This window comes from Pteronotus mesoamericanus, unplaced genomic scaffold (assembly GCF_021234165.1).
Source record: "Pteronotus mesoamericanus isolate MK-2021 breed Mesoamerican mustached bat unplaced genomic scaffold, CSHL_Meso_final scaffold_167, whole genome shotgun sequence".
In the NCBI taxonomy this organism is placed as follows: Eukaryota; Metazoa; Chordata; class Mammalia; order Chiroptera; family Mormoopidae; genus Pteronotus; species Pteronotus mesoamericanus.
Window position 1 is genome coordinate 2,046,624 of NW_026555308.1, and position 25,410 is coordinate 2,072,033.

Consider the following 25,410-nt stretch of genomic DNA (forward strand, 5'->3'; position numbering starts at 1 on the left):
ATAAATGGAGGGATGTGTGAGGGAAGGCCAGAGGTCTGTGGGGCAGGGTGGGTAAGGCTAGGAGCCGTTTCCACTTCAGCAGCTCCCAGATTTCCAAACAGGTCTCCCAACAGGCCTTGCAGCACCGAGTGGCTTTGGACCAGGTAAAGAAGGGACAGCTGGTATATGAGGGTAGACGCCAAGTTTCTGGGGCAGGTCCAGAGACGGGGATTCTGGGTCCCTCATCTGCTCACCTCTTCCCCAGGCTATGGCAGGGAGGGAAAACCCCTGAAGCCAGGTGAGCCCACTCTGTCCAGTATCTCCTTATCTGTCTGTTTCCCCTAAGTCTCAGATTGCTCCTTACTCCCTCTTGCTCTGCCTCCCCAGGATTTGGGAATGGGGCCTTCGCGGGAGCAGGAGCCCAGCCAGGCAAGGCCCTAAAGCTCAGGAGTATGGGTATCACTGAGGGGTTAAATGATAAGGGTGCCTGACCCAAGTTCTTGAGGAAGAAGAGGAATGAGGTGTATTCATGGACAGCGCCTTTTCTTTTCCAGGTCTCGGAGGACTAAAACCTCAGAAGCCAGGTGAGATCCGCACTCTGTATCTTCCACTGGGTGTCCCACAAGAAACAGTCATTCAGCAAACACCCAGGGGCCAGCCAAGTATTGGAGACAGGCTCTCCCAGAGCCTGGGGCATGTGGGCCGGCAGAGGCAGACAGGACAGGACTATGAATGCAACCAGGCGCCAGACTGCCCACTAGAGGGCGCGGCCCACAGGAAAAAAAAATGACTGGGAGGTCACAGGGGCTGGAGCTAATGATGATCGCAGGTGGCTGGCAAGGGGACAGAGGCATCAGGGAGTTCACCTTCTTGGCTAGTGGACATGGCTAATGACAGAGACACTCAACTAGGTGGACACGGGCAATGAGATATGACATTCAGGCTCTAGAAGGGAGGCTGGACGCCAGGGGGAAGCCCAGGACCCAGCTGGGTAGGTCCAGGTCTGGGGTGTGAGCTAAAGGGGCCAAGCTTAGGGTGGAGCCTCAGAGAGAGGCTAGTACCTAGAGCCCCCTCTCTCCCTCCACCAGGCCCTGCAGCTCAAAATGGCTATGGACCAGGTAGGGGCATCCTGGGGTTCTGGGGAGGCACAGGGATAGGGCTCGGGTCCCTCACCTGCTCCCTATCTCTCCACCAGGCTTTGGAATGCATGTGAAACCCCAGAAGCCAGGTGAGCCTCACCCTAGACTGTTTCTCTCAACCTCTCCCAAACCCTAAGCTCCCCTCCCCTTATTCACCCCCCAACCTGGACCCGTACCCCAGGACTGGGGAATGGGAACGGGAATGGGCACAGGCTTGGAGCCCAGCCAGGTGAGGCTAGGGGATGAGGTCTGTGTCTGGGTGTCTTCTGCCTCCCTCCCAGGCCTTGGAGGGGCAGGACTGGTCAATAATTGAGGGGGTACTGGGTGGAAGCCTTTAGGATACCAGCTTTCTGGCTTGGTCCAAGAGCAGGGAACTTTACCTCCACCTCAGCCCAGTCCCTTCAGCTCATCCTCCCTTTCCCCCAGGTCCAGCAACCCAGAATGGATATGGAGCAGGTAGGAGTGGAGCGGGTAGGAACCTGGGGACGCCCGGAGAGGGGGCTCCCAAGTCCCTCACCTGCTCCCAAATCTTCTTCAGGCTTTGTGGGGGTCATGAAGCCCCAGAAGCCAGGTGAGTCCTGCTGTAGTCTTGCCTTTATTCATGTACGCTCTGAAGCCATAGTACCCCCTACTCACACTTCCCTATCTCTCCAGGATCTGCAGAGGGCTGGGCCTTCTATGGGGCAGGAACCCAGGCTTCTTAGGGGGAGAGGGGAGGGTTAGGAACTGGGGCAGGGAGCGGAGGTGGGGGCAGAGAGCTAGGTGCCCAGTAGTGAGGAGCTGGAGCATTGGCCTGTGCCCTGCGAGGGGAGTGAAACTTCAGTGTAGTGATAGCAGGGGGAGAGGGGTTGGTGGAGGTAAAAGAGTATGGAAGGGATAAATGATAATGGGGGAAGAAAAGGAAAGGAAAAGAAAAGAAAAAAAGAAATCTCAGAAACCAGGTCACGAGAGGCCCTGGCCAGGTGGCTCAGCTGGTTAGAGCATGATTTTGATACACCAAGGTTGCAGATTTGAACCCCAATCAGGGCACATAGAAGAAGCAACCAAACAATGCATAAATAAGTGGAACAACAAATCCATGTCTGTCTATTTGCCTATCTCCCTCTCGCTAAAAAATTAGTAAGTAAAACTTAAAAAAAAGAAAAAAAAAGAAAAAGGAACCATTTAAGGGGAGAGACGACCTTGCAATGCACCCCACCTCATCTCTGAGGCTTCCTGACTCTCTGTACTGCTTCTACATACTGCCCCTCATGCCCACCCCTGTTTTTCCTCCCCAGGATATGGTAATGGAAATGGACTGGGAACCCGGCTAGGTGAGAGCAGCTGGGTCTGGGTCTGGGTCCTGAGAGATTGGCAGGGAGGAGAGAAGCAAGAGCTGGGAGGCACAGGGAACCAGGCAGACAGAGGCTCCTTGCCTGGGGGTGGGAGTTTTGGGAGAAACCTGGTGGAGTCTGTTAGCCTCTCTGCCCTCTCAGGCCTAGAAAGGGATATGAAACCCCTGGGCCAGGTGAGAGGACAGCCACTCTCTCCCTCCTCGTTTCTCTCAGGCCTCTCTCTTTTATCACCTCCCTCCAAGCTAAGTACAGTGTGTGGGGATCTGTGCATGACTCCAAGAAGCAAGGCACTATCTGCCTCAGGAGTGAAGGGTGTCAGGGGCACCATGGACCACGGGGAGAGTAGTGGGGGCAAGACCAAGGGACTCCCAGTGCTGGCCTCAGTCCCTAAGCCCCACGGCCAGCTTTATCACTCCCCGACCTTCTCCCCACGGGCCCTGCAGCTAAAAATGGCCATGGACCAGATAGGAGTAAGCCAGGGCTCTGGGGAGGTGCAGGGATGGGGTCAGGATCCTTGATCTGCTGTCTGTGTCTCCACCAGGCTTTGGAGCCGGTGTGAAACCCCAGAAACCAGGTGAGCTTCACCCCTTCCTGTCTCTCTCCACCTCTCCAAAACTTGGAGCTCCCAGCACCCCATTCACACCCTACTTCCATATGTCCCTGCAGGATTTTGGAATGGAAACGGGTTGGGAGCCCAGCCAGGTGCGACTGGTGAGGTCTGGGGTGGGGGTTTGCATCTGGGTGTCCTTTCCCATCTCGCTCCAGGCTTTTGAGGGGAAGAACTGTTGAATGATTAAAAAAAGGTGGGGAGCCCTGGCTGGTGTGGCTCAGTGGATTGAGCACCGGCCTGCAAACCAAAAGTTCACTGGTTCGATTGCCAGTCAGGGCACATGCCTAGGTTGCGGGCTGAGAGGCAACTCATCAATGTTTCTCTCACACATTGATGTTTCTCTACCTCTCCTTCTTTCTCCCTTCCACTCTCTCTAAAAAATGAATAAAATTTTTTAAAAAAAAGGAAAACAAAAAAGAGGCTGGGGGCAGCCTCCATGATCCCTGGTTCTGGCTCAGTTTTGAAGGAACACAGGCTGCCTGCCTTCACCCTACCTTAGCTAGGGTCCCAAAGCTCCTTTTTATCCTTCCCACCCCCACGGGCCCCCAGCTCAGAATGGCTACAGAGTAGGTAGGTACTGTGGGCTTGAGAGAAGCTGGAAAGGAGGATGTAGGGGGCCCTTGGGGAGGGGTGGTCTTCGCCCAGACCCTGTTCTGATGGTCCTCTCATGGGCTCCTGCCAGACTTGGAGAACTTGGAGTTGGCATAAGGCAGAGGAGACCCCAGGGCATCTAGTTCCTAAACTGGGAAAAAAGGCAACCCTGCATCCAGCCTCCTTCTGCCTTACAGTCTCCTGTCCCCATAGACCCTGAAGTTCCCATCGACCATGGATCAGGTAGTGGAGTGGGCAGGTGGTGGAGTGAGTCCTAGGGAGCAAGATGCCAGGTTCCGGAGGAGAGCCCCAGTGGGTGGGTAATGGGTCCCTCATCTGCTCCCATCTCTTCTCTAGGCATTGGTGAGGGCATGAAACCTCAGAAGCCAGGTAAACCTTTTCTCTCTACCTCCACTGTGATATTGTGATTTATAATTAATATATATTTGGTCTTCCTCCCATTCCTGGTACAGAGCTGGCTCCTAAAAGCCTTGGAATTTCCTAAGTGCTGGGAGAGATAAAAGTTCTTTTGTTGTGTTAATGAGGTGACTTTTGGAAAGCCCCTAAGTCACCTAAGGGTGGGGGCTGGTTGCCAGGGGAACCCACCTTATGACTGGAGGGTTGCAACCTCTGGGACGAGGTGATGCTGGAGGTAGAGTTCAGTCACCGGTGGCCAATGACTTGCTTGTGTAATGAAGCCTCCATAAACACCCAAAGGACAGGGTTGGGAGAGCTTCCTCTCAGGTCGGTGAACAGTGAACGGGGGAGGTGCAGGGAGAGTGGTGGGCTGGAGCAAGGGAGCTCCGCAGGCCTTCCCACATACCTCATCCTAGACATGTTCATCTGGCTGTTTCTGAGTTGTATCATTTTGTAATAAGCCTGTGATGTAGTAGCAAGTGAACTGTTTTCCTCAATTCTGGGAGCAACTCTAGAAAATTAGTTGAACCCAACATGGGGTTCATGGGAAACTCTGATTTATTCAGATGGTTGGTCAGAAGCACAAGTGACAACCTGGACTGGCAATTAGCACCTGAAGTGGGAGGAGGGCACACTCTTGTGGGACTGAGCCCTTAACCTGTGGAATCTGATGCTGTCTCCAGGTAGCTAGCGTCAGAGTTAAATTCAATTGTAGGACACCCAGCTGGTATCTGAAAATTGCTTGGTGGTATTGGAAAACCCTCAGAACTGAAACTGGTGTCAGAATTGGACCCCCCTGCCACTCCTCTCTACTCCTAGAAACTTTCTCCTCTCTCCACCTCTTTTCCCCTCACAACCACCAGCCTGTCTGCCCAGTTTACAGGAATGGGCTGGGAGCTGGAGCCTTCCTCAGTGAAGGGGCCTAGCCAGGCTGAGGGAGGTAGGGCAGGCATGGAGTTCTGGGAAGTGAGGGGAGGGAAAGAGGGGACACAGGGACCCATGGGGCAGAGTTGGGTCCTGAGAAAGAGAAGGGGCAGAGTTGAGTCTACCTGTCACTCAGCCTCCATCCATCTCTCCCCAGGACTAGGAGGGGGCATGGGCCCTCCAAAGCCAGGTGAGCCCATCCCTGCCTGTCTCCCGCCTCCACCTGAAGTCTCCCCAACCTCCGCCCCAGTCCTCATTCCTGCTTTCCCTCCCAGGATACACACCAGGGAATGGGCTCCCACCAGGTGAGTACAATGAGGGTTTCAATATCCAGGAGAGAGGGCTCATTCCTAGGTAGGAGCTGGTTCCTTCTGAAGCTGTTTCTGTTTCTTCTACAGGTTTGGAAGGGGAAGTGAAACCTCAGAAGCCAGGCAAGTGGCGGAACCACCTATTTCTGTTCTGACCCCCTGCCTCCCCTTCCAAGACCCCTCCTCTCCCCCCAAAAATACCCCTCACATCCCTGCTTTTTCTATCCAGGATACGGCAATGGAAATGGGCTGGGGGCCCAGCCAGGTGAGGCCCCAGGGGCTGGAGGGTGGGGAGAAGGGAGATGGGAGGGATGTTGTTGGAAGGCCGTGGGGCTGGGTGGGCAAATAGCAGGGACCATGTCAGGTGGCTAGGTCACCGGGTCCCCAGAGCAGGTTATGACCCACAAGAACTGGACATTTTCTGACCTGGCTAGTGTCCCCCCTTGGAAGCTCTGTCTGCCCTAGAAGCTACTGTAGGATAGTGGATTGGCCAGGCCAAGTCCAGGAGGGTAGCTGCGGTAGGCACTGGTCAGGGTTCTCTGCTCTCTCCTTTCTTCTCCAATCTAGGTCCCTGCAATGGGAAGGTCCCTTCATTGCCTCTCCCCAGGCTTCCCACTCCAGGAGGCCCTTCTGGAAAAGCAGGTGGCTGGGGTCTGAAATCCCAGCCCCCTCCTCCAGTGCAGAATGGCAAGTTCCCAGGTTAGTGTAGAGTGTGGGGCAATTCAGGGGTGGTGGTGTACCTGGACCCAGAAGGGGCTGGGTCTGGCTGGGCTGCTCAGAAGCTCCCATGCCTGTCCTTCAGCTGAGACTGAGGATTGTTGTGAGCCAGTTGAAGAAAAGCCTGAACTCTGGCTTTGAACCCCATGTGCCCCCAGTACGGCAGTTCCCCCAAGTCCCTGTCCCCATGGCAGGCTGTGGCAGTCCCAACCTGCCTGGCCCTGGATTCACCCCGTCCCCTGGTTTTCTTCCTAGCACCAACTCCAGCCATCCAGTGGGGACTGAAACCTCAGAAAGCAGGTGTGACTCTGTCTGCCTCTGTCCCCACTCCCTCAGGATCAGGGTCACTCCCCCATCACCCTTATTCCCAGGCTGCCTCAGCTGTTCAGGCCTGGAATGTCCCTCCTGAACCTACCCTCCCTCTCTCTTGCTGCTTTCTAAACTCATTTCTTTTGATTCCTTTCCCTGTAGGTAGGGAGAATCCCTTTTTCCTCCTCAGAGTCCCTAAGACCCTTCTTGGGAAAGTCTGGGTCCTGCCCACTGATCACTATTCTCCTCATAGGGTACCACCCTTTGAATGGCTATGGACCAGGAGCAGAACTAGGTGAGGAGGCCCTTTGTCTGAATTCTTCTTCCTCCCATCCCATATTCCCTGTTGTGGCCATTTCTGATCCCCCCTCCCCCAATCTCTGACCCCTGTTTCTTCTACCACAGGCTTCGGTGATGGCCTCAAACCTCAGAAAGTTGGTGAGCCCCCAGGGCACTCATCTTGGGCATTAGCTAGCACTTCCCTCATGACAAGCCCTCCTTGTTGCTATCTTTGTCATGTCCGTCTCTTTCCTTATTCACCTAGTGCATATTTACTATGCACTGGGCTACAATGGTGGCCATTATCTCAGGTGAGGGTAGAGTGGCAGACTGAGGTGAGGTGGAAAAGGAAGCTGCCCAGAGAGAAATTAGGGAAGGCTTCCAGGAGGCTGTGCAGGGTTAGCTTGCTGAGGGTGGGGGAATGTGCGAGGCCCTCTCTGGATGGTCTCTGAGTTAATCTGTCTCTCTCCCCATGAGCTGGTCACCCTGGCTTCCCCAATGCTGTCTACCACCCCCTGCCCCAGCCCCTCTCCAATCTTTCTCCTGCAGGTTTAAGTTACGGGAATGGTGACCTGGGAGCTGGGGTTTTCCCTGAGGTCCTCCTGCAGCCAGGTGCCTGGGGTTGGGGTTGTGGAGGGTTGGGGGGCTCCAGGCTCAGTAGCTGCTCATGCCTGATCTCTTTCCTCCTCCAGGGTTCCCTGGGGCCAATGGGTTTAGGAACGGTGAGTTGGACCCAGGGGCAAAGTGCAGGGGGTGAGGGGAAGGGACATCCAGAGGCTGGGCAGTAATGAATCCCATGGACCTCTGGCAGGGTATGACGAAGAAGCCCTGGTGTACCCCAAAGCCACAGCTCCAGCCTCTGAAGGAAATGGTATGAAGTAAGAGTTCAGGTAGCAGAATCAACTCTGGCAAGGGCTGTTGGGACCAGGCCAAGTGGACTGGGCCGGGGGGTGGGAGGGTCCTGAGGCCCAGAGAGAATTGGAGGTACCCTGGATGTCCAGAGCCTATGCGCAGGGATTCCCATGCCAGCTCTCCTTCTGCAGATCAGCCTGAGGCTATGAGGGACTCTTCTTGGCCCTCCCTCCAGCCTTGGGGAGCCATCTTGAAGCCTGATATGGGACCAGAAGCACATATACAGGGGTTGCAAACCAGCCAATTAATGGGGTGTGTGGTAGAACAGTGTCGGGGGATGAGGGGTGGCTTTGGGGAGCTGGGTCCTAGGCCCAGGAACACCCCACAGCCCTGCAGAGATGGAAAGAAAATTCATGGTGGAGGGAATGTGAGGGGAACAGGAATGGATGGGATTGGAAGAGGGACAGGTAGAGCAGTGGGCCCTAAGCATGAGCCTGGAACCTAGACTAAGATGGGGAGGTGGCAGATAAGAGCAAGGGCTATTGGGGTTTCAGTGTTCTTACCTTCCATCCTTTCCAGGGCCCTATGGGCAGCTGAGGTCAGAGCTGGGCCCCAGGCCTTTCGGTGAGTGGGGGTCTCTCAAGGCCTAGGGTGAAGCTGGGGGGAGCAGGAGCACTACGAAGTTCTGTGACCTGGGTCCCCTGACTTGTCTGTCTCTATTTTAGGGGGCCCTGAGGTGAAGAGAGGCAGCAATGGCCTGCTGGAAAATAGCTATGGAGGTGAGAGGAAGCACAGTGGCCCTGTCCCCCACTCTCCCAGTGCCACCATTATCACCCCTTCATGCTGCACTTGGGGATGTCCTTGGGAGGAATGGCAGGCTCTCAGACCACTTGTAGGTTTCTGCTGAGTGACTAACCTCAGAGACTAGAGGAGGGAGAGGGCTCAGTTTCCCCCAGGAGGTGAGGAGGGGGTACCTCAGCAGGTCCCTGCTCTGCCTCTTCCCAGGCCATTGTCCTTTTGGGAAATGCTGAGCACCTGAGCTGATCACTGCCCATCCTGAACTCCTCTGTACCAGAGCCTGGTCTGCTTGGCAAGGATAGCCAGACCTTGGCCTTGGTCTCTGGCCTGGGGTCTTCTGGGGGCTGAAAGTATTAATAAAAGCGATATGCTTCTGTTTGCCTCTGTGTGCTGTGGTAGAGGTGGGGGTGAGGGGTGGGCGTTGGCTGCCTGGGGTTAGGGCCACCTGGGCCTACAGTCTCCACCCCGCACCTCATTCATTCATTCATGCATTCTACAAACAGTGTGGTGGTGTGCCAGGGGCTTAGCTCTGATATGAGAGATCATGAGAACAGAACAGATCCAGGCCTGCCCTTGGAGAGGGGGCATCACTTGGTAACAATCTAGTGGGGGAATACATCCAAGTTAGGGGACTTGTGCATTATTTGTGTATTAATTTATAATCAATTTATTAAAGTTACTAAACTAAAATCTCATTTTTCTTAAGCCTTTACATTTTCTTCTGGACATTATTGTACTGATTACTCTTATAATTTGGATGTAAAACTCACTTTCACATTCTTTGATTAATGTTCAATTAGATTATAAATTTGGCAGATTGACGCACTCCCCCTCCCCCAATATTTTACATTCCTTACAAACCTGATTAATTCAATTCCCTTAGGCATTTCAAACAATTAGACACAAAATCTACTTGATCTCTTAATGGAGGGTTGGGGGGAATCCAACCAGTAACATCTTCCTAAGCACTTCTGGAAATGAATAAATCAGACATTTGATATCTCAGATTAATGAATGTTTATAACCATCTTAAAAACCAAATTACTAATCCAGTATCAGTAACAGTGTTGGTGAATTACTTTATTTTCTCATCTCTTGATTAAAAATTTACTCACCAGAAATGCAGAAGCAAATTACTCTGCGAGGCTGGGCCTGGAATGGAGGTTGCATAATTGGGTATCGATCTGCTGTTCTGAACTTTGACCCAGAGCCTGGCCAGTCCCAGGATCAGTCTCTATGAGCCTCTGTGTTCTAAGTCCTTCCAAACTCACACCTCTTGCAACCTGGTGAGTTTTTTGTTTTTTCTTTAAATCCTCACCCGAAGACATTTTTTCATTGCTTTTAGAGAGAGAGGAAGAGAGAGAAACATTCGTGCAAGAGAGAAGCACCTACTGGTTGCTTCCCATTAAGTGCCCAGACCAGGGATAGTATACGCCCAGAGGAGGGACCAAACCTACAACCTGGAAAGGGTTAGGAGCCAACATCTGGGCACAGGGGCCACTGAGCAGACTCTCAGTGAGGGTGGTGGATGATACCTTCCTAACACACCTAGAAATGTTCTAATATTATAATACAGGTTTCTATATTCCGATTTTAAATAGATTGACCATATTTTAAATGATTTTACCCATCGTAGCATCATTAACACATGCTACATGTCCAGCTTTGTTTTTGAGTTAATATCGTTTTATCTTTTCTATAAGATAACTCAACGGAAATCTGCGTAGATCCTGACCCACATGCAGGCACTTCAGTCAGGAATCACTAAGGGAAAACCCAAAAAGGGGAGAGTCACTCTCATTGGCCACCGCGGGGAGGGGGGGCAGGGTGGCCGAGGGAGTTGCAGCGGCTCAGTGTACCCTCATGCCAGGTGGGGGCACCCACCGCGCGCTTGCAGCGCTTGGCCTCCGGGATAGCAGGCAGTGGCGGCTGCGGCCCCCGGAGTACTCAGTGATTGGCTGGGACCGAGGACCAAAAGCGCTCTTGCCTCTGATTGGTTGCTAGGGGTAGCTAGTGCCAGCCGGCGCTAGAGACGCGTAGGGCGTCAGCGCACTTGCTCTTGATTGGCTAGAACGCCAAGGGGTGCAGTTCCGATTGGCCGGACCTTGCGCTGTACGCTGCGTGGCGGCTGAGGCAGCGACGAACCGCGCGAGCTTAAGTCAGGAGCAGTGGGAACTGCAGTGACGGCGGCGACGAGAACGACCAAGCTGGCAGCGCGGCTTCCCCGCTCCCGCTCGCACCCGCGGGTCGTCCGCGCCCGCGCCCACTCGCGGCTGGGCCGGGCCCGCGCGTCGCTATCTCTGACCCGGCCGCCCACGCCGACCCTGCCGCACCCGCCGTTACCCGGCTTGCCTCCCGGTCTGAGACCCGAGCCGCCGCCGTCTTCGGCGCTCGCCCTGGCCGAGCTGCCTCCTCTGCCCGCGCTTCCGCTGCGACCCGAGCCACTGGCACCCTGGAGCCCTGGCGCCTACCTGGCGCTTCCCGAGCTACCGCCCGAGGCTTGCGCGCCCGCGCCTCCCGCAGGCTCTCTGGCCCTGCAGGACCTGCCGCGCTTGCCTGCGCCTGCGCCGCCGCCCGCGCACCTGCCGCTGCCACCGCTACCGGAGACCGCGATCGCTGCCACTCCTGGGCCTGTGGGCGCGCGTGGCCGTCCGCCGCTCGTAGCCGAGCTGCCCCCACAACCGCTGCCGCCGCTGCCCGCACGGCCCTCGTCTTTCAGCTTACTGGCGCCGCCTGCGCCTTGCGACCCCTGGCCACTGCCCCCATTCTCACCTCCTCTGCCGCCACCGCCGCTGCCACCACCTCAGTTCTTCCTATCGCCGCCCTGTTGATAGCCCGGTTCTCCTGCGGACAAGTGGGTAGGCAGCCCACCCTGGACAGAGGCTGTGCTTCTCGCCGCATTCCCCAGAGGCATCTCTAGAAGGCGTGGGTCAGAACCCGGCCTGGGGAGGAGGGGGCTGCCAGGGGAGAAGCCCAGTTTGGGGGGAGAAAGCAGTAAGTCTGAAAATAAACTCATTTATTTTATTTTTTTTCTCCTACCCTATAGCGAGCCTCTTGTCTGGTTATTTGAGAATGTAACTCATCCCCTGTGCTGATAAGCTGGCTGGTGATCAAGGCAGGTGGGGCTCCAGAGCCCACAGCATGTGGCTTGAGGAAGTGAAAACAAAAGCTTAAAATATTTTAACTAAAATACCCCAAATATTTTATTTTCTCTCTCTCTTCTTTTTGCTACAAAAAAGCTTTCTTGTTTTCATTTGGTCCAATGCATGGGAGAGGGCTCTAGGGTGGTTAAAAAGTTGGGTGCCTAGTGGTTTCAGGGAGATGATAGGCAAAAACCAGACACCAGGGGAATGCAGAGGGACCCACTCAAAGACCTCAGGGCTCCAAAGGCCCCTAGGTGCTTGAGAGTGAGCCGAAAGGATCCTTGCCCAGCCCAGCTTGGGGGCTGGCCAGCCTGCAGAGGTTAGTTAGGTGGTCACCCATCTGCTTGATGGGTTTCACCTACTCATCCAAGAAGTGGTTCTCCAGGAAGTCACAGAAATGACAGTCTGTGGGTAGAACCCAGGTCATGCATATCCAAAACGTCCTGGTTCAGATCCTTCTCCATGACCATGGCATCTCAGGCTTTACGCTACTCATCTTGGGAAGGTTTTAGCATTTCCTGGAAGAGTACTTGGCCACCGCACTAGTTTTGCATCTTTAATAGACACTCAGCACCCTCGAGCTTCTTCTTGGCCAACTTGTAGACGAAGTGGCCCGTGCCCTCGAGAGCCACGTCTTTGAGGTAGAAATAGAAGCCCAGAGAGAGGTAGCTGTGGGAGGCCTACAGATGCACCTTTACCAAGCAGTTCACGGCAGCCTCCACCTGGATGGAATAATGCCGATGAATTTGGGAGTTCAAGGTTGTTCGGCAATAACGAGTTAAGGTGAAAAAGCTGTTGGCTGTTCCAGGAGGCTGAGGATGGCTGAGTTGGTTCTGAAGGTAGTGACTGGAAAAGAGATTTGAGGGACTGTGGCCGGGTTGCTCAGATGGTTATAGCATTATCCCAATATACCAAGGTTGTGGGTTTGAGCCTCCATCAGGGCTCATACAAGAATCAGCCAGTGAATTTATAAATAAGTGGAACAACAAATCCATGTTTCTCTCCCTCTCCCCCCTATCCCCTCAAATCAATTTTTAAAAACTTGGAGGGGAAAAAAAAACCCCAACAGGTTGGAGGGTGGTTACGGCTGGAAGAAGGGGAGTCCCTGGGTCTGTTTCATCCAAACACTATGAAGCAAGAGACAGATCGAGGGGACCACTGAACACACTACCTCATTTTCTCTTATAAAGGGTTTGGATGTCATCGCTGAGGCCCTCCTCCACTTAGGTTTGTGTGGCTTCTTGGAAACTTGACCCTGCCTTCCAAGTCTTAAGTCATACTTTGAACTGAAATAGATTCAGGTGTACTGAGGGCCTGGGTGCACTGGCGCAGTGTTGAACAATTGATACTAGGCCCTGGAATGAGGGCTGTGAAGTCATCTCCACAGGACAGGAAAGCTCCCACGGTGAGTCATGAGAGGAAGCCCCTGTTCTTTGCCCATCTTCACCTGCCCTCCCAGTTTCTCCCCAGCATGTACAACTCAGAATAAAGTTCTCTTTGTTATTTAGGCGGCTTGGGCTCAGGTAACCAGGCAGACGCCCTATCTCAATAGGCTCTTCTGTAGCAGCTCAGGAGCAGTATCGGGAAGCCAACTTGACCTTGGGGGACCTCTGAGATCCTGGGACCTATCAACAAGAAAGGCAGTGTCTGAGTTTCCTGTGCGTACTGTGGCAAATCACCAACAGAAATTTATTATTTCCTAGCTCTGGAAGACAAAAGTACAAAATCAAGCTATCATAGGAAACTCCCTGCCAAGGCTCTAGGAGAGGATTCTTCCTTGCCTTGTCCAGCTTCTGGTGGCTCCTGGCATTCCTTGGCTTGTGGCAAAATCTCTCTAGTCTCTCTCTGCCTCATCTTCACATGGCCTTCTCCTGTGTGTGTGTGTCAAATCTTGTTCTTTTCCTGATGACACCTGTAATGAGATATAGGGTCCAATCTAAATCCAGAATGATCTCATCTTGAGATTTTTAACCTCATATCGGCAAAGACCCTTTGTTCAAATAAGGCCGCACTCACAGGTTCCAGGGCTTGAGGCCACCCAGCGTTGGGGGCCTCCATGCAATCCGTATAGGTAGTAACCTCTCCCTTTTGGGGTTAGCCCACATCCTGAGCTTGTCTTCCTAGCTTCCATTCCTGTGTTTTAGACTCTGTCCCTCCCTGACCTGGAGCCCTGGGTGCCCTTGGGTCCCCAGACAGGAGCCTAAGGTATTAGTACCTTGAGAAAGCTTTTACTGGTACAGGGGGGAAAAATAGAGTGATGGTCTTTTCCTCTTTTCCAGATTATGGCCAAATTCTCATTCCTGCTGGCCCATTGCTTCCTTTATCCTCTCTAGGTCCTGCAGCCCTCCTTGCCTCTCAGCTAAGGATCAGACAGCAAATAGGAAGGGCAAAACAATGTATCTTTCAGGAAGACAGTGTTGAGCCACACCTGTATACTGTTCTGTATACCAAAGGGTTGGGGGTTCAATTCCTGATCAGGACACATGCCTATGTTGTGGATTCAATCCCCGGTTGGGGCACATATGGAAGGCAACCAACTGTTTCTCTCTCCCCCTAAAGTCAGTAAACATATTTTTAAAAATTAAAAAAGATCAACATCGAGAGAACAACCCCACCCTCAAAACTACCTGGATAACTACTGCTGGTTGAAAGCTGACAATTTCGACTGTTAAGTTAATTGCTACCAATCAACGGAGTCTGCCCACATTTACAAGTGAAATTGCCATTATACTTGACAAAATAGCTTGTCAATACCTATAGTGATCCTAAAGGTGTATGAGGGATTGGCAGCCTGGGCCAAAGCCTTTGGTGACTGGAGATAAGCAGGGCAGACATCTCCCTTATTTTACAGCCAGAAGGCACCTGAGATTAGGGCAGCTGTGACTTGCTCAGTGAGGCCCTGGGGTGGGGCTGGCACCAGGTCTGACCCAGAGCCCAGTAAGCTGCCTGCTGCAGGTGATGAGCAAACACCAGTACTCTCTGCATCAGGGACACAGACATGGTGAACGTGAACCAGGGTGGAGTGTGGTTGCTTGTGGAATTGGATCCAGATGCGGCTCTCTGCAGAGACTTCCCAGCACAGGAAGCTTCTAGAAGTTGGGGGGAAGAAAGGTGTGGCCGGCACTGGGGTGGGATGCAGGTGGGGTGGCATGTGTGAGGCTTAGCCATTGGGCTGCACTGCTGTGCTGCCTTCAGAAAAAGGCACTGGAAGGCCCAACTTACCCAGCACCCTCATAGTCTGGGCAAAGAGCCGGCTTTGAAGTCAAGGTCTGGAGTGGCATCAGGTTTGTCCTGTTTCATGCATGTACACTTAGACCACATTTCCTTAGCGTGTTTCCATGTCTGTAAAATGGGGGTTGTAAAACCGGTGAGAATTCTTATGGGACCTCAAGGTTTGATCTGCACCTTTGGGTTCAGGAACCTGGACCGGCTCTTCTACCTGTAACACCGGGTCCTCAGGTACCTCCCCACTAGGTGATGCCCATGGGGTTGTGTAGCCTCCAAACCTACTTCCAGATCCACTCCCAGAAGGGGCTGGTGGAGGGCAAGGCTGACCCCTGCCTGGCATTCCTCCCTAGGTAGCTTGGTGGGGAATGCTCTCCTATCCCACCTCTTTCCAGGGCAGAGGCAGAAGGGGGTAGGGATTCGAAAGGATAAAGTGCCCTTGAGTTGCTAACCTCAGTGCGGGGTCTGGACCCTCCATATTAATGGCATTCTAGCCCCATCACAGTCTCAGCTTCAGGCTCCAAATGTAACTCTTCAGTTTCGAGATCCAACTGAATCCAGGCGTATCAGGGGAACTCAAAGAGGGCTTGAGGCCTCCTGGCCTCTTTCCAAGAAGGGCTGAGGGCAGGAAGTGCATCCTTGCCTAGGTGCCCTGGGACACTATCCTCTGCCAACGAATCCCCCTATCCCCCCCCCCCCCCGCCCCGTCCCCGTCCCCTCCCCCACCCCCACCCCGGCAACTCCTCCAACCAACCCCTTCTGGCTTCTCTTAGTTTTCCAACAAATTTCTTCACTTTTATTCTCTCTCTAGGCAGCACCTTATCCAAGTGGGGAAAGAATGGGTGACAGGTAGGAGGAAGCTGAAGCCACCAGGCCACCCTGGAGGCACCTCAGGCAGGGATTGGTCTCTGGAGGTAGAGGGTAAAAGGGAGAGTGTCCAGCCTTTGGGCACCCACCTCCCATGTGGCTTGCCAGCCCATAACAGTGTAGGGTATTCCCCTTCTTGAGTGTAGATATTTTGGGCCAAATAACTGAGATCTAAAAAAAAAATTAAGGTCCTCTTAGTGCCTTCTTGGACACTAGGATGACTTGGTGTGTGCAGCACCAGACAAGGCCCCATGACAATGTTGGGGGTTTAGAGCTGCAGGGCTGCCTGTGGAACTGGCGGGCCCTGAAAGTAAGGCCTGGCTGCAGGCTGACCAACTATCCTAGTTTCCCTAGGCCGCAGGACCCAGTTCTCAAACCACAATGTCCCAGGCAGATCAGGACAAGTTGGTCACCTTATGGCCAAGGTAGGAGGCAGACTGCTCTGGGCCTGGGGACCACAAAAGGCCCTGTGCTGGGGCTGCCTAGGATGGGAGGCCTCGTGGCAGGTCAGTGGGTCCTTCCAGAGACCTGGGCTGGCTGAATATGCCTGGCACCTGCCCAAACCTGTGGAGCTGGATTCCTGGCAGCTCTGCAGACCATAGAGAGAACACACTGATGGCTTGATTCTATTTGCCCTTCTTCTCAGCCATTGTTTCCCCATGCAATGTGAGGCCTTGGGGGCTGGAGGAACTGGACAAACCCACTCCAAGATATTCCATGCCCATCACAGCGTGCTGTCATCAGCATTCCCCTCAACAGTCCTCAGTTGTCCAGAGGCCACCAGGTCACCCCCTCATACTGGACAGCACTGCCCCATGGCCCTGTGGGGAGGCACCAGGTATAGAGGAAGTCCCAATCATAGGACCCCCACTGATTAGCTCTGGTCTCAGTCTCCCAATTTTATGGGGATGGGTTCTCAAGCTTTTTTGGGTCAACCACCCCTCTGCAAATTTGCTGAAAATATAAACCCATCTTACAAAAGTATCCTAAAACCCATTTCCAGAGCAATGCACCAATCTGAAGTTAGAATCATTTCTAAATAGAGCCCCACTGTGGTAGGTGAGGAAGCACAAAGCACCCTCCCCTCCCCCAGGGTTGTAGGGGTGGTGCTGTGACCAGATGTGTGTATGGGGTCTCCCCAGCCCTCCTGGACACATGTTGAGGGACACTTCCTCCCAGGGCAGTCAGGCCTCTGGTCTTTCTCAGGAGGGATGGAGGTGAGAGGATCTCTCAAGTGAGAGCTGCCTTTGAGAGTCCTCGCAACCACCCTAGAAAGTGGAATTTTCATCAGCCCTCTCCCTTTTCATACAATGGTTCTCAGTTCTTAGCACCCAGGGAGAGGCTTGAGGGAGTTCATTACCCATCCCCTAAAATGAAGGACTCATGTTTTTGGGTCTCAGGTTTCTCAAAGAGGCCTTTGACCAAGGAGGTTAAGGAACTTGACCTTTTATTATCTGTCCCAGGTGAGAGGGAGCAGGATGTCAGTTATGGTCTGTGTAACTCCCAGGCTGCCTCCCACAGTTGGGAGTCATGGGGCTCGGAGGGGTCTTGAGGAGAGGGTCTTTCCTGGGGACTGTGAGGCAGGGCTCAGGGTAACCTGAGTCACCTGGGCCTAACTCCTGTTGCCTTCCTCTGTGGTGCCGCACCTAGAGTGGCCACTCACTCCCCATGAGCAAGAGTAGCTCCTGGCCCCTGCTACTCTTCCCCTTCCACTCACTGCCCCTAGTGCTCCTCCCCCACTTCCACAACAGGCTCTTTATCCCCTGGCCTCTAGAGACTTACAGCAACTCAGCTTGGCCCCCAGTTTCAGTGGAGGGGGTGGAGAGGACATACCTGAGCTGAGGTATAACTGAGGGGGTGGTTTTCTAGGCCGTTGCCTGGACGATGCCACCTGAGCTAGGCGCCAGGCACCTGTCGCCTAGGAAACAATGCGGGCGGGGCCCCTCCCTAGGGAGCCGCTAGGGCTGCTGGGCTGAGACAGGAGACGGATCGAATTCCGGAGAGTCCTGGCGGGCAGGGTATCGGTGGGTGGGGGTGCACGATACTGGGAAAGCTGGGGTACGTTTGCATCATCAAGAAATGAACCAGGCCCAGGACAGCAAGGACTGCGGGGCGGGAGGTTGGGTGGAGTCTCAGGAAGGGGGGCTGAGCTCCCCAACTCCCCCACTTCTTTGTCCTGAACCAGTTACATTTCTTCTCCCAAGCTGATCCTCAGTCTCACCGTTCCTTTGTCCCTGGGTTCCCACAGGCATAGATGTTCTTCTTTCCTCCCCTGTACCTTCCTGGTTACGGTATGCCCTGCCCGCCAACCTTGAGTTCCCCCCTCCCCTCCCAGCCCCGCCTCCTCCGCACAATGCTGGCCTCCCCAGTCTTGGCCTGGCTGCTCCTCCCCTGCCTCAGCCTTAAAACCCCCATGCCTGCTGCCAAGAGCTGGCAGTCCCCAGGTGGCATCCGGCAAGGGTATACTGCTCAGCGTGAACCTGCGGCAGCCAGAGGAGAGGAGGCTCCCCCCAACCTGAAGGTGGGTTGGAGGATAGGTTCTGTATAGCTGGTCAGACAGGCAGTGCTTGGGACGTGACTGCAGGGTGGCAGGAGAAGCAGCCCCTGGGCAACTGATGGGAGACAGGCATCTTGAGGGGATACCAGTCACTCAGCTGATCAGGACTGTGAGACTTTGTGTTTGCTGGGGGCCAGAGGCACACTTGTGAGGCGCGCGGAGTGAGGAGGTGCCCTACAAGAGGCCCACGGATGTGAAGACTCTCCTGGCCTGAGGACACTGACTACCAATCCCTGACTGGCAGCAAGACCGCTACCTAGCAGCTTCTGAGGACCCACTCCTCAGTGAACCGGACTGTCAAGCGTTGAGAAGACTTAACTGAGGGGGCAGATGGCTACAGCTGGCCTAGAACTTCTGGGCATTACCCTGGCTGTACTGGGCTGGCTGGGGACCCTGGTGTCCTGCACTCTGCCCCTGTGGAAGGTGACCGCCTTCATCGGCAACAGCATCGTGGTGGCCCAGGTGGTGTGGGAGGGACTGTGGATGTCCTGCGTGGTGCAGAGCACGGGCCAGATGCAGTGCAAGGTGTACGACTCAATTCTGGCGCTGCCCCAGGACCTGCAAGCTGCCCGAGCCCTCTGTGTTGTCGCCCTCCTGCTGGCCCTGCTCGGCCTGTTGGTGGCCATTACCGGCGCCCAGTGCACCACCTGTGTGGAGGATGAAGGTGCCAAAGCCCGCATCGTGCTCACTGCGGGGGTCATCCTCCTCCTCTCAGGCATCCTGGTTCTCATCCCCATCTGCTGGACAGCCCACGCCATCATCCAGGACTTCTACAACCCCCTGGTGGCAGAGGCCCTCAAGCGGGAGCTGGGGGCCTCCCTTTACCTGGGTTGGGCAGCAGCTGCCCTGCTCATGCTGGGCGGGGGCCTCCTCTGCTGCACATGCCCCCCGCCCCAGATCGACCGGCCCCGAGGACCCAGGCTGGGCTACTCCATCCCCTCCCGCTCAGGCACCTCTGGGATGGACAAGAGGGACTACGTGTGAGGCGAAGGATGTCTCCGGAAGCCCGCCGCTCAGAGCCTTGCCTTTGTGCTGGATGCCTTCTCTAACCCCCGCCTTCTCTCATCGACCCCTTTTCTAGGTGAAACCCATTTTCCAGGACCTCCAGGCAGGGCTGGTTGAGCCCATACCCTCCTCAATGGGGTCCCCTACCTCCTGGCCTGCCTCACAAAACCAGCTGCTTTCTTCTCATGTCCAAGTCCTAGGTTGGCCCTCCTCCCCTTCCTGAGGCCTCCCCACCCCTGGAACCTGGGCCTCACCCAAAGGGCAGTAGCTCCTTGGCTCAAACAAGCAGAGGACCGTGCTCTCTGCCTGCCCTGGCGCTGGTCTGCTCCAGCCTGGCCACCACATACTTGCATTCAGAGACCCAGGCCAGGCCCTCTGGGAGAAGCCAGTCTCCTCCAGGCCCGAAGACCCAGCCCACTCCCCTGCCCCAACAGGAGTTCCCAGAATAAAGAGTATTTGTACCTCTGGCTGCCTTGATCTGTGATTGGGCAGGGAAGACCAGGCGGCCTCCCTAGGGCCTTCAGACCAAGGTCTGGATCCAGGTCCTGCCGTATGGGTAACCTCACTCAGGCCATACTAGGCAGGGAGCAACAAAGGAGGCCAGTCGCTCAGGTTCCCCTCACAACAGGCTGAAACTCAATAGCCTTCCAGCAACATCAATGGCACATAACAAAGCAAAACAAAATATACTTTATTTAGTAAGAATTGCTGAGTGTAGGTGTGGCATGGCAGAAGGGCACAGGGCCTAGAGGTGAGAGGGCCAGGGTCCTACAGCATGGCTGGGAAGCAACTCCAAACCAAGGACGAAAGAGCCAGAGGCCAGAATCTTTGGAGGTAGACAGTTTTTGGTAACTTATCACCTGCTCTTCTCAAGGCTACTTTGAGGCTCAAGAGCCCCTGGACTTCCAGAGGCCTAACCAGCAAGGCGGGGCTCATCCCTGCAAATCCAAGGAGGCCCTGCCCCAAAAGCAGCAGCAACTCTTGGGGGCAGACCATCAAAGCATCTTGTTGTCACAAAGCACCTGGCCAGCAAGCAGCCTTCACCCAAGGGCACACAGCTCCAGGCCAGACTCCCAGCTGGGGATGTCCAATGTGGAGAAAGATCCAGAAACTCTCTAGTGTTGCCTCCTTGGTTTCATCATCCAAAGACATGCCAGTAGCAGAGCCCAGGTGGGAGTCTGAGTTTCTTCTTGGTTCAGTGTTTATCAAATGGATTAAAAGAAAAATACCCCCCTCCCCCAAGAAAAAGGAAGAACAAAAGCAACCCTGAAGCTGTATTTTGATGACTCCAGCTCAGAGGCAGGCTCCATTGTCAAGAGAGCCCACATTCTCCTACCCACATCAGACGTAATTCTTGGTGGGGTATTCGGAGGGCCCTTGAGAGTTGGCATGTGGGGCAGATGCTGAGTATTGGGCCAGGTAATGGCTGGAGCCCCGAGACCCCCCAGAAGGGCAGGTGTAGCACAGGAGCCCTCCACCCAGCAACAAAAGGCCAGAAGCCGCCCAGCCCAGGTAGAGGGAGGCCCCCAGCTCCCGCTTTTGGGCCTCTGCCACCAGGGGGTTGTAGAAGTCCTGAATGATGGCATGGGCGGTCCAGCAGATGGGGATGAGGGTCAGGACACCCGAAATGACAAAGATGATCCCAGAGGTAAGCACCAGACGGGCCTTGGAGTCCTTATCTTCCACACAGGTGGTGCACTTGGCCCCACCAAGGTAGATCAGCAGACCCACCAGGACAACGAGGAGGGTGATGACACAGAGGGCTCGGGCAGCCTGCAGGTCCTGGGGCAGCGCCAGCATTGAGTCGTACACCTTGCACTGCATCTGGCCCGTGCTCTGCACCACGCAGGACATCCACAGTCCCTCCCACACCACCTGGGCCACCACGATGCTGTTGCCGATGAAGGCGGTCACCTTCCACAGGGGCAGGGCGCAGGACACCAGAGCATTCACCCAGCCAAGCAGTGTCAGGACAATCCCCAGTATTTGCAGACCAGCAGAGGCCATGACGAGGCTGAGGTTGAAAGGAGCTGTACTGAGGGACAGAACAGAGTAATTTTAAGACTAGCTGGTCCATATCCCTCATTCTCAACAAGTGCTAACCCCAATGCCACGTGCCATGGCCACACAGAGCACCAAGAGTATAAACCCTGGGAGTTGGGATTCCATGTCCTGTCCCCAAGCCTCATTTTCGCATGGGCAAAATGAGCATTAATGCTTTACCATTTATTTCTTTTTCCCTAGTTATGTGACATACACTGTCTTACAATAGTGAATAAATAAGCCACCTAGTCATAGCTGTTTTGAGTACAAATGGAATATAAAGCCTAAGCAAGTGTTTGTCCTTGGTTCAGCCACGATAGGTATATTTTATCAAACAGGAAAGTGACAAAAAGGGGATGAAGTGACAGAGCAAAATCTGCAGGTATTTTCCACAGGGTACACAGATGGAAGGTTGGCTCTAGCTATTGAGTTTCAATCCCAAAACCACCAAGATCAGAGATCCAAGCTTTCTCCCACCACCCAAAAGGAGTGTCCAAACCCCTTACCCCAACAAGGTTCCGTACGTCAGGCACATGGTTACCAGTTTGATCTTAGAGGTGTTGTGTTCTGGGGGGCTCACAGTCCCCACTTGGCCTGCCCTAGCTTAACCCAGCCCAGCCCCAGCCAGCTCTTGAAGGGGCAGGGGAGATGAGGAAAAAAAAAAAAAAAAAGACTCCCACCCAAAAGCACTTCCTTCCCTAGGTCTCCCTGGGGCCCACTCTTCTGCCCTCTCTTTGGGGTCTCAAAACATAACCCCAAGTTCAGGGACATTTTTCTTGTGTATTGTTGCCCCAGATGCCATCCTCTCAGGATACAACTTCCCCAAAAGTAGCTAAAATCACTGGGGTCTACCCAGTGAACCAGCTCCTCTACAGCAGCCTCCCCCCACCTGTCTCCTCTCACATCCCACTTAATGTTAATCTCCACCCAGATCAGCTCTGTTCGGATTCCTGTTGTGGCTCTCCATTGCCCAAAGTTCCGGCGAATGGCTTGGACATAAACCTAGCACTAGCCCAGCAGTATGGCCAGGGGGTAGGTTCTCCATTCACTTTTTCAACTGAGCTTGAGCTGAGGAGCTCGGGGGAGATCAGATGGGGTGGGCCAGCCTTCGCTTGTCCCAGTCCCCTGTCTACCCCTCCAGGGGTCTGGCCGAGTTAAAGCTGAGACCACGCCAGCCTAGGCACCCTGCGCCTCTTGTCTGTGGGCTCGACTCTGTCCGAGAGTGCTTCTCCCAGCTCCCGATCCCTACTTCCCTTCGGAGGTCTTGCCCGAAAGTGGGTGTCCTCAGTCCCCCACCAGCCTGGGAGCCGGGCGCGAGGTAAAGTTTAATGGCGGCGACCGCCTAGGGTCCGCTCCCGCAGGTGAGGGGGAGGGGCGACCGACCCTGAAGCAGCGCAGGTGGGGGAAGGGCGCTCGGGTTTCGGTGCCTTTGTCCCAGGGGAGGAGAAGAGGGGAGTTTAACTCTTTTCGAGCAGCAAAAGGACCCGATTTGTCCCCCTCTGGGACCTCGCCGACCCCGGTAGCCGCCGCCAGATCAGTGCAGGTTGTCCATGTAGCCGGCACCCTGCACCCCGTTGCTCTAGGTATCCACCTTCTCCTTCCCAATATGTACACTGCCCCCAAGCTCACCTGAGAAGGAAGAAGTACGCGGAGATTCCTAGGAGCTTCGAGTGTGAGGATGGGGCGGAGGCGGGATCTTAAAGAGGTCCAGTGACGTCACTGGACCACCGCCCCGGGGAGGGGCAGAGACCCCAGTCCAGACCACTGAGGGTGCGCGAATCCCAACCTCCTTCGTCCGGAGCTCTCGAGACTGGGTATGAGTGTGGGGACATCAGCGGCTGACGTCGGGGCCCACAGGGTCGGGGCGCAGGGCATGGAGCCAAACGGAACTTGGGTAGGCACCACCACCTTCCTGAGCCTCAGCTTCAAATTCTGAAAATGGAGACAAGCACCCATTTTACTGGGTAACTATGTCCTAAGGTAGAAATTAAAAGATAAATGATTATTTCATGTTTTACCCCCGGGGTCCTTAAGAAAGCTGCAGTTACCTCTGCCTTCGGCGGTTTCATGTCTGATTCCCCTTGCCCGCCCCCACACACCTCTCGGACCTGAGCACCGAGAGGGCAGCTAAGTCTGCGTCCCCGCGAGGTCCCCACAGCTCGCGCACGCCGTAGTTGTTTGTAGAGCTAGTGACTGAATTTAGCGGGCCGAGCTGGGCGGGGCGGGGCGTCAATGGGCGGGCCCCTAGACTCGGCCCGCCCCGGAAGGCGGGGGCGGGGATCGGGCTGATGCTGTCTGTCCCCGCGACTCGCGGCGGTCTCAGATGGCAGCGGCCGCGGGACGCGCACCATGGCTCTCAGCCTGCTGTGCCCGCTGCTGCGGTTCCTTGTACTGGGGCTCGGGCTGGCGCTGCTGTGCGCCGCGGCTGGGGAGCCGGTGTCAGGTACGCCGGGTGCCAGGCTGGGGCTGGGTCGCAGGGCGGGAGGGCCGGGGATCCCCGACCGGGGATCGGGGAGCCAGCTTTGGGGACTTCGAGGAGGGTGCGGAACTAGGGTTGCATGGAATTGGGAGTCAGGTACTTTGTAGACACCGCGCTCTCTGGCCAGGAGAAGTCTCATCTTGTTCCGAGCTTCATCCCCAGTCTGGGCCTCAGTTTCCCGCCTGTCCAACTCGGAAGTGGAGAAAGTTTGAAAGCCGGATGTCTCGTCCGGTGACGGAGCGTGCCCCCAGCCTGGTCAATACCGGGTCTGCCTAGTCCCAGTGACCGGATTCGGGGGACGGTGTCTAGAGAGGCACGGGGGTCTCTCTATACCCCCATACCATGTGTGGTGCCCCCTTCCATCCGGTGACTTCAGTGCCCAGCTATGCGGGGGGAGGGGAGGGACGGGGGTCGGGCCCGGTGCCCAGGAATGAGTCACCCGCCGGCGGCGGGGGGGAGGGTTGTGGGGACCTCACCCCTCCCCCAGCCTCCTGCGCTACGCCCCTCTTCACCCTGTCCTGCCACGTCCCGATCAGGCCGTGAGGGTCACCTGCGAGGAATGCGGGAGGGCGCCGGTGACTCACGTTATACGATCCGGCCGACCCTGACTTCAGTCCCCAGAATAGCCGCGTCCCAACCCCAGCCTCTGACCCACGGCCCCTTCCTCAGGCACCACTCCGTGCTCTCGTGGAAGTTCTTGGAGCGCGGACCTCGACAAGTGCATGGACTGCGCGTCGTGTCCAGCCCGACCGCACAGCGACTTCTGCCTGGGCTGTGAGTGGTGGGCGGGGCCAGAGGCGAACGGACCCCAGACTGGGGGAGAGTTGCTGGGGTAGAGGAGGGAGCAGGTGACTTCAGATCTGGGGAATTGAGTGGGAAGCAGAAGTGGGGCAGGACTCCAATTAGGGTAGGGGCCATGGTAGGGGACAATCTTGAGGGTCAGATCTAGGGGGTGGGACTGGTCCAGGGAGGGTCCAGGTCTGACTTGAAGTCCCGCCCCTAGGCGCTGGGGCCCCTTCAGCCTCCTTTGGGCTGCTGTGGCCCATTTTGGGGGGCGCCATGAGCCTGGCTCTCGTGCTGGGGCTGCTTTCTGGCTTCCTGGTCTGGAGACAGTGCCGCAGGAGAGAAAAGTTTACCAGTAAGTGTGCCCTGGCCTGCCCGCCCCCCAATATTCCTCAATATCTCCCCAGCTCTTGACAACCCCTCTTCTTATCTTGCAGCTCCCATCGAGGAGACCGGAGGGGAGGGCTGTCCTGGCGTGGCGCTGATCCAGTGACAAAGAGTGTCCCTGGTCAGCAGGAAGTGGTGCCTACTCTTCACTCATTCATTCATTCATTCATAGCCAGCTACTGCCGCCCAGACACAACCAGAGCCAGGCTGCTCCAATCACGGGGGTGTGCAGACATGGGAGACGGGTGAATCACTTCTCTGAGGCCTGGATCCAGAGTTCTGGCTCCAGGACAGAAAAGGAGATCCAGGCCTGCTCACATCAGATAGCTGACATTAAGAAGTGCAACATTTGCATAAGGGTCCCCTACCCTCATGGTCTGGGGGTCAGGCTGAAGTGAGGGACAGACAGAACACCATTCCCTGCCCATTCAGATGTGCTGAAATCTCAGCACTGGGGTCTCAGCCGGGGGTGGTTTAGGGATCTGTTCCTAACACTAGGGGGCTGGCCCTCTAGGGGGGCTGGGCCTGAGACACTGCACTCCCAACTCTCACAGAGGGGGGAGATATTTATTTTGGGGAGAAAGTTTGGAGGGATGGGAGAATTTATTAATAAAAGAATCTTTAACTTTAAATGGATTGGAGAGTGGCATGATTCTCCAGCCTG

At 55.2% G+C, this 25,410-nt stretch overlaps 3 protein-coding genes across 3 annotated transcripts; 2 read left to right on the forward strand and 1 right to left on the reverse strand.

The window, feature by feature from the left end:
- The first annotated feature begins 18,379 nt into the window (after window positions 1-18,379).
- CLDN9 (claudin 9) lies at window positions 18,380-19,033 on the forward strand. The gene has a single exon (XM_054589211.1). It carries the CDS (start codon window positions 18,380-18,382, stop codon window positions 19,031-19,033), a length of 654 nt encoding a protein of 217 aa, XP_054445186.1.
- A 1,362-nt stretch (window positions 19,034-20,395) lies between these two features.
- On the reverse strand, window positions 20,396-21,061 carry CLDN6 (claudin 6). Its single transcript, XM_054589212.1, has one exon. The coding sequence runs from the start codon at window positions 21,059-21,061 to the stop codon at window positions 20,396-20,398; it is 666 nt and encodes a 221-aa protein (XP_054445187.1).
- A 2,367-nt stretch (window positions 21,062-23,428) lies between these two features.
- Window positions 23,429-25,330, forward strand: TNFRSF12A (TNF receptor superfamily member 12A). Its single transcript, XM_054589213.1, has 4 exons — window positions 23,429-23,540; window positions 24,246-24,350; window positions 24,580-24,714; window positions 24,797-25,330. The coding sequence occupies exons 1-4, from the start codon at window positions 23,447-23,449 to the stop codon at window positions 24,850-24,852; spliced, it is 390 nt and encodes a 129-aa protein (XP_054445188.1). The 5' UTR covers window positions 23,429-23,446; the 3' UTR covers window positions 24,853-25,330.
- The last annotated feature ends 80 nt before the right edge of the window (window positions 25,331-25,410 follow it).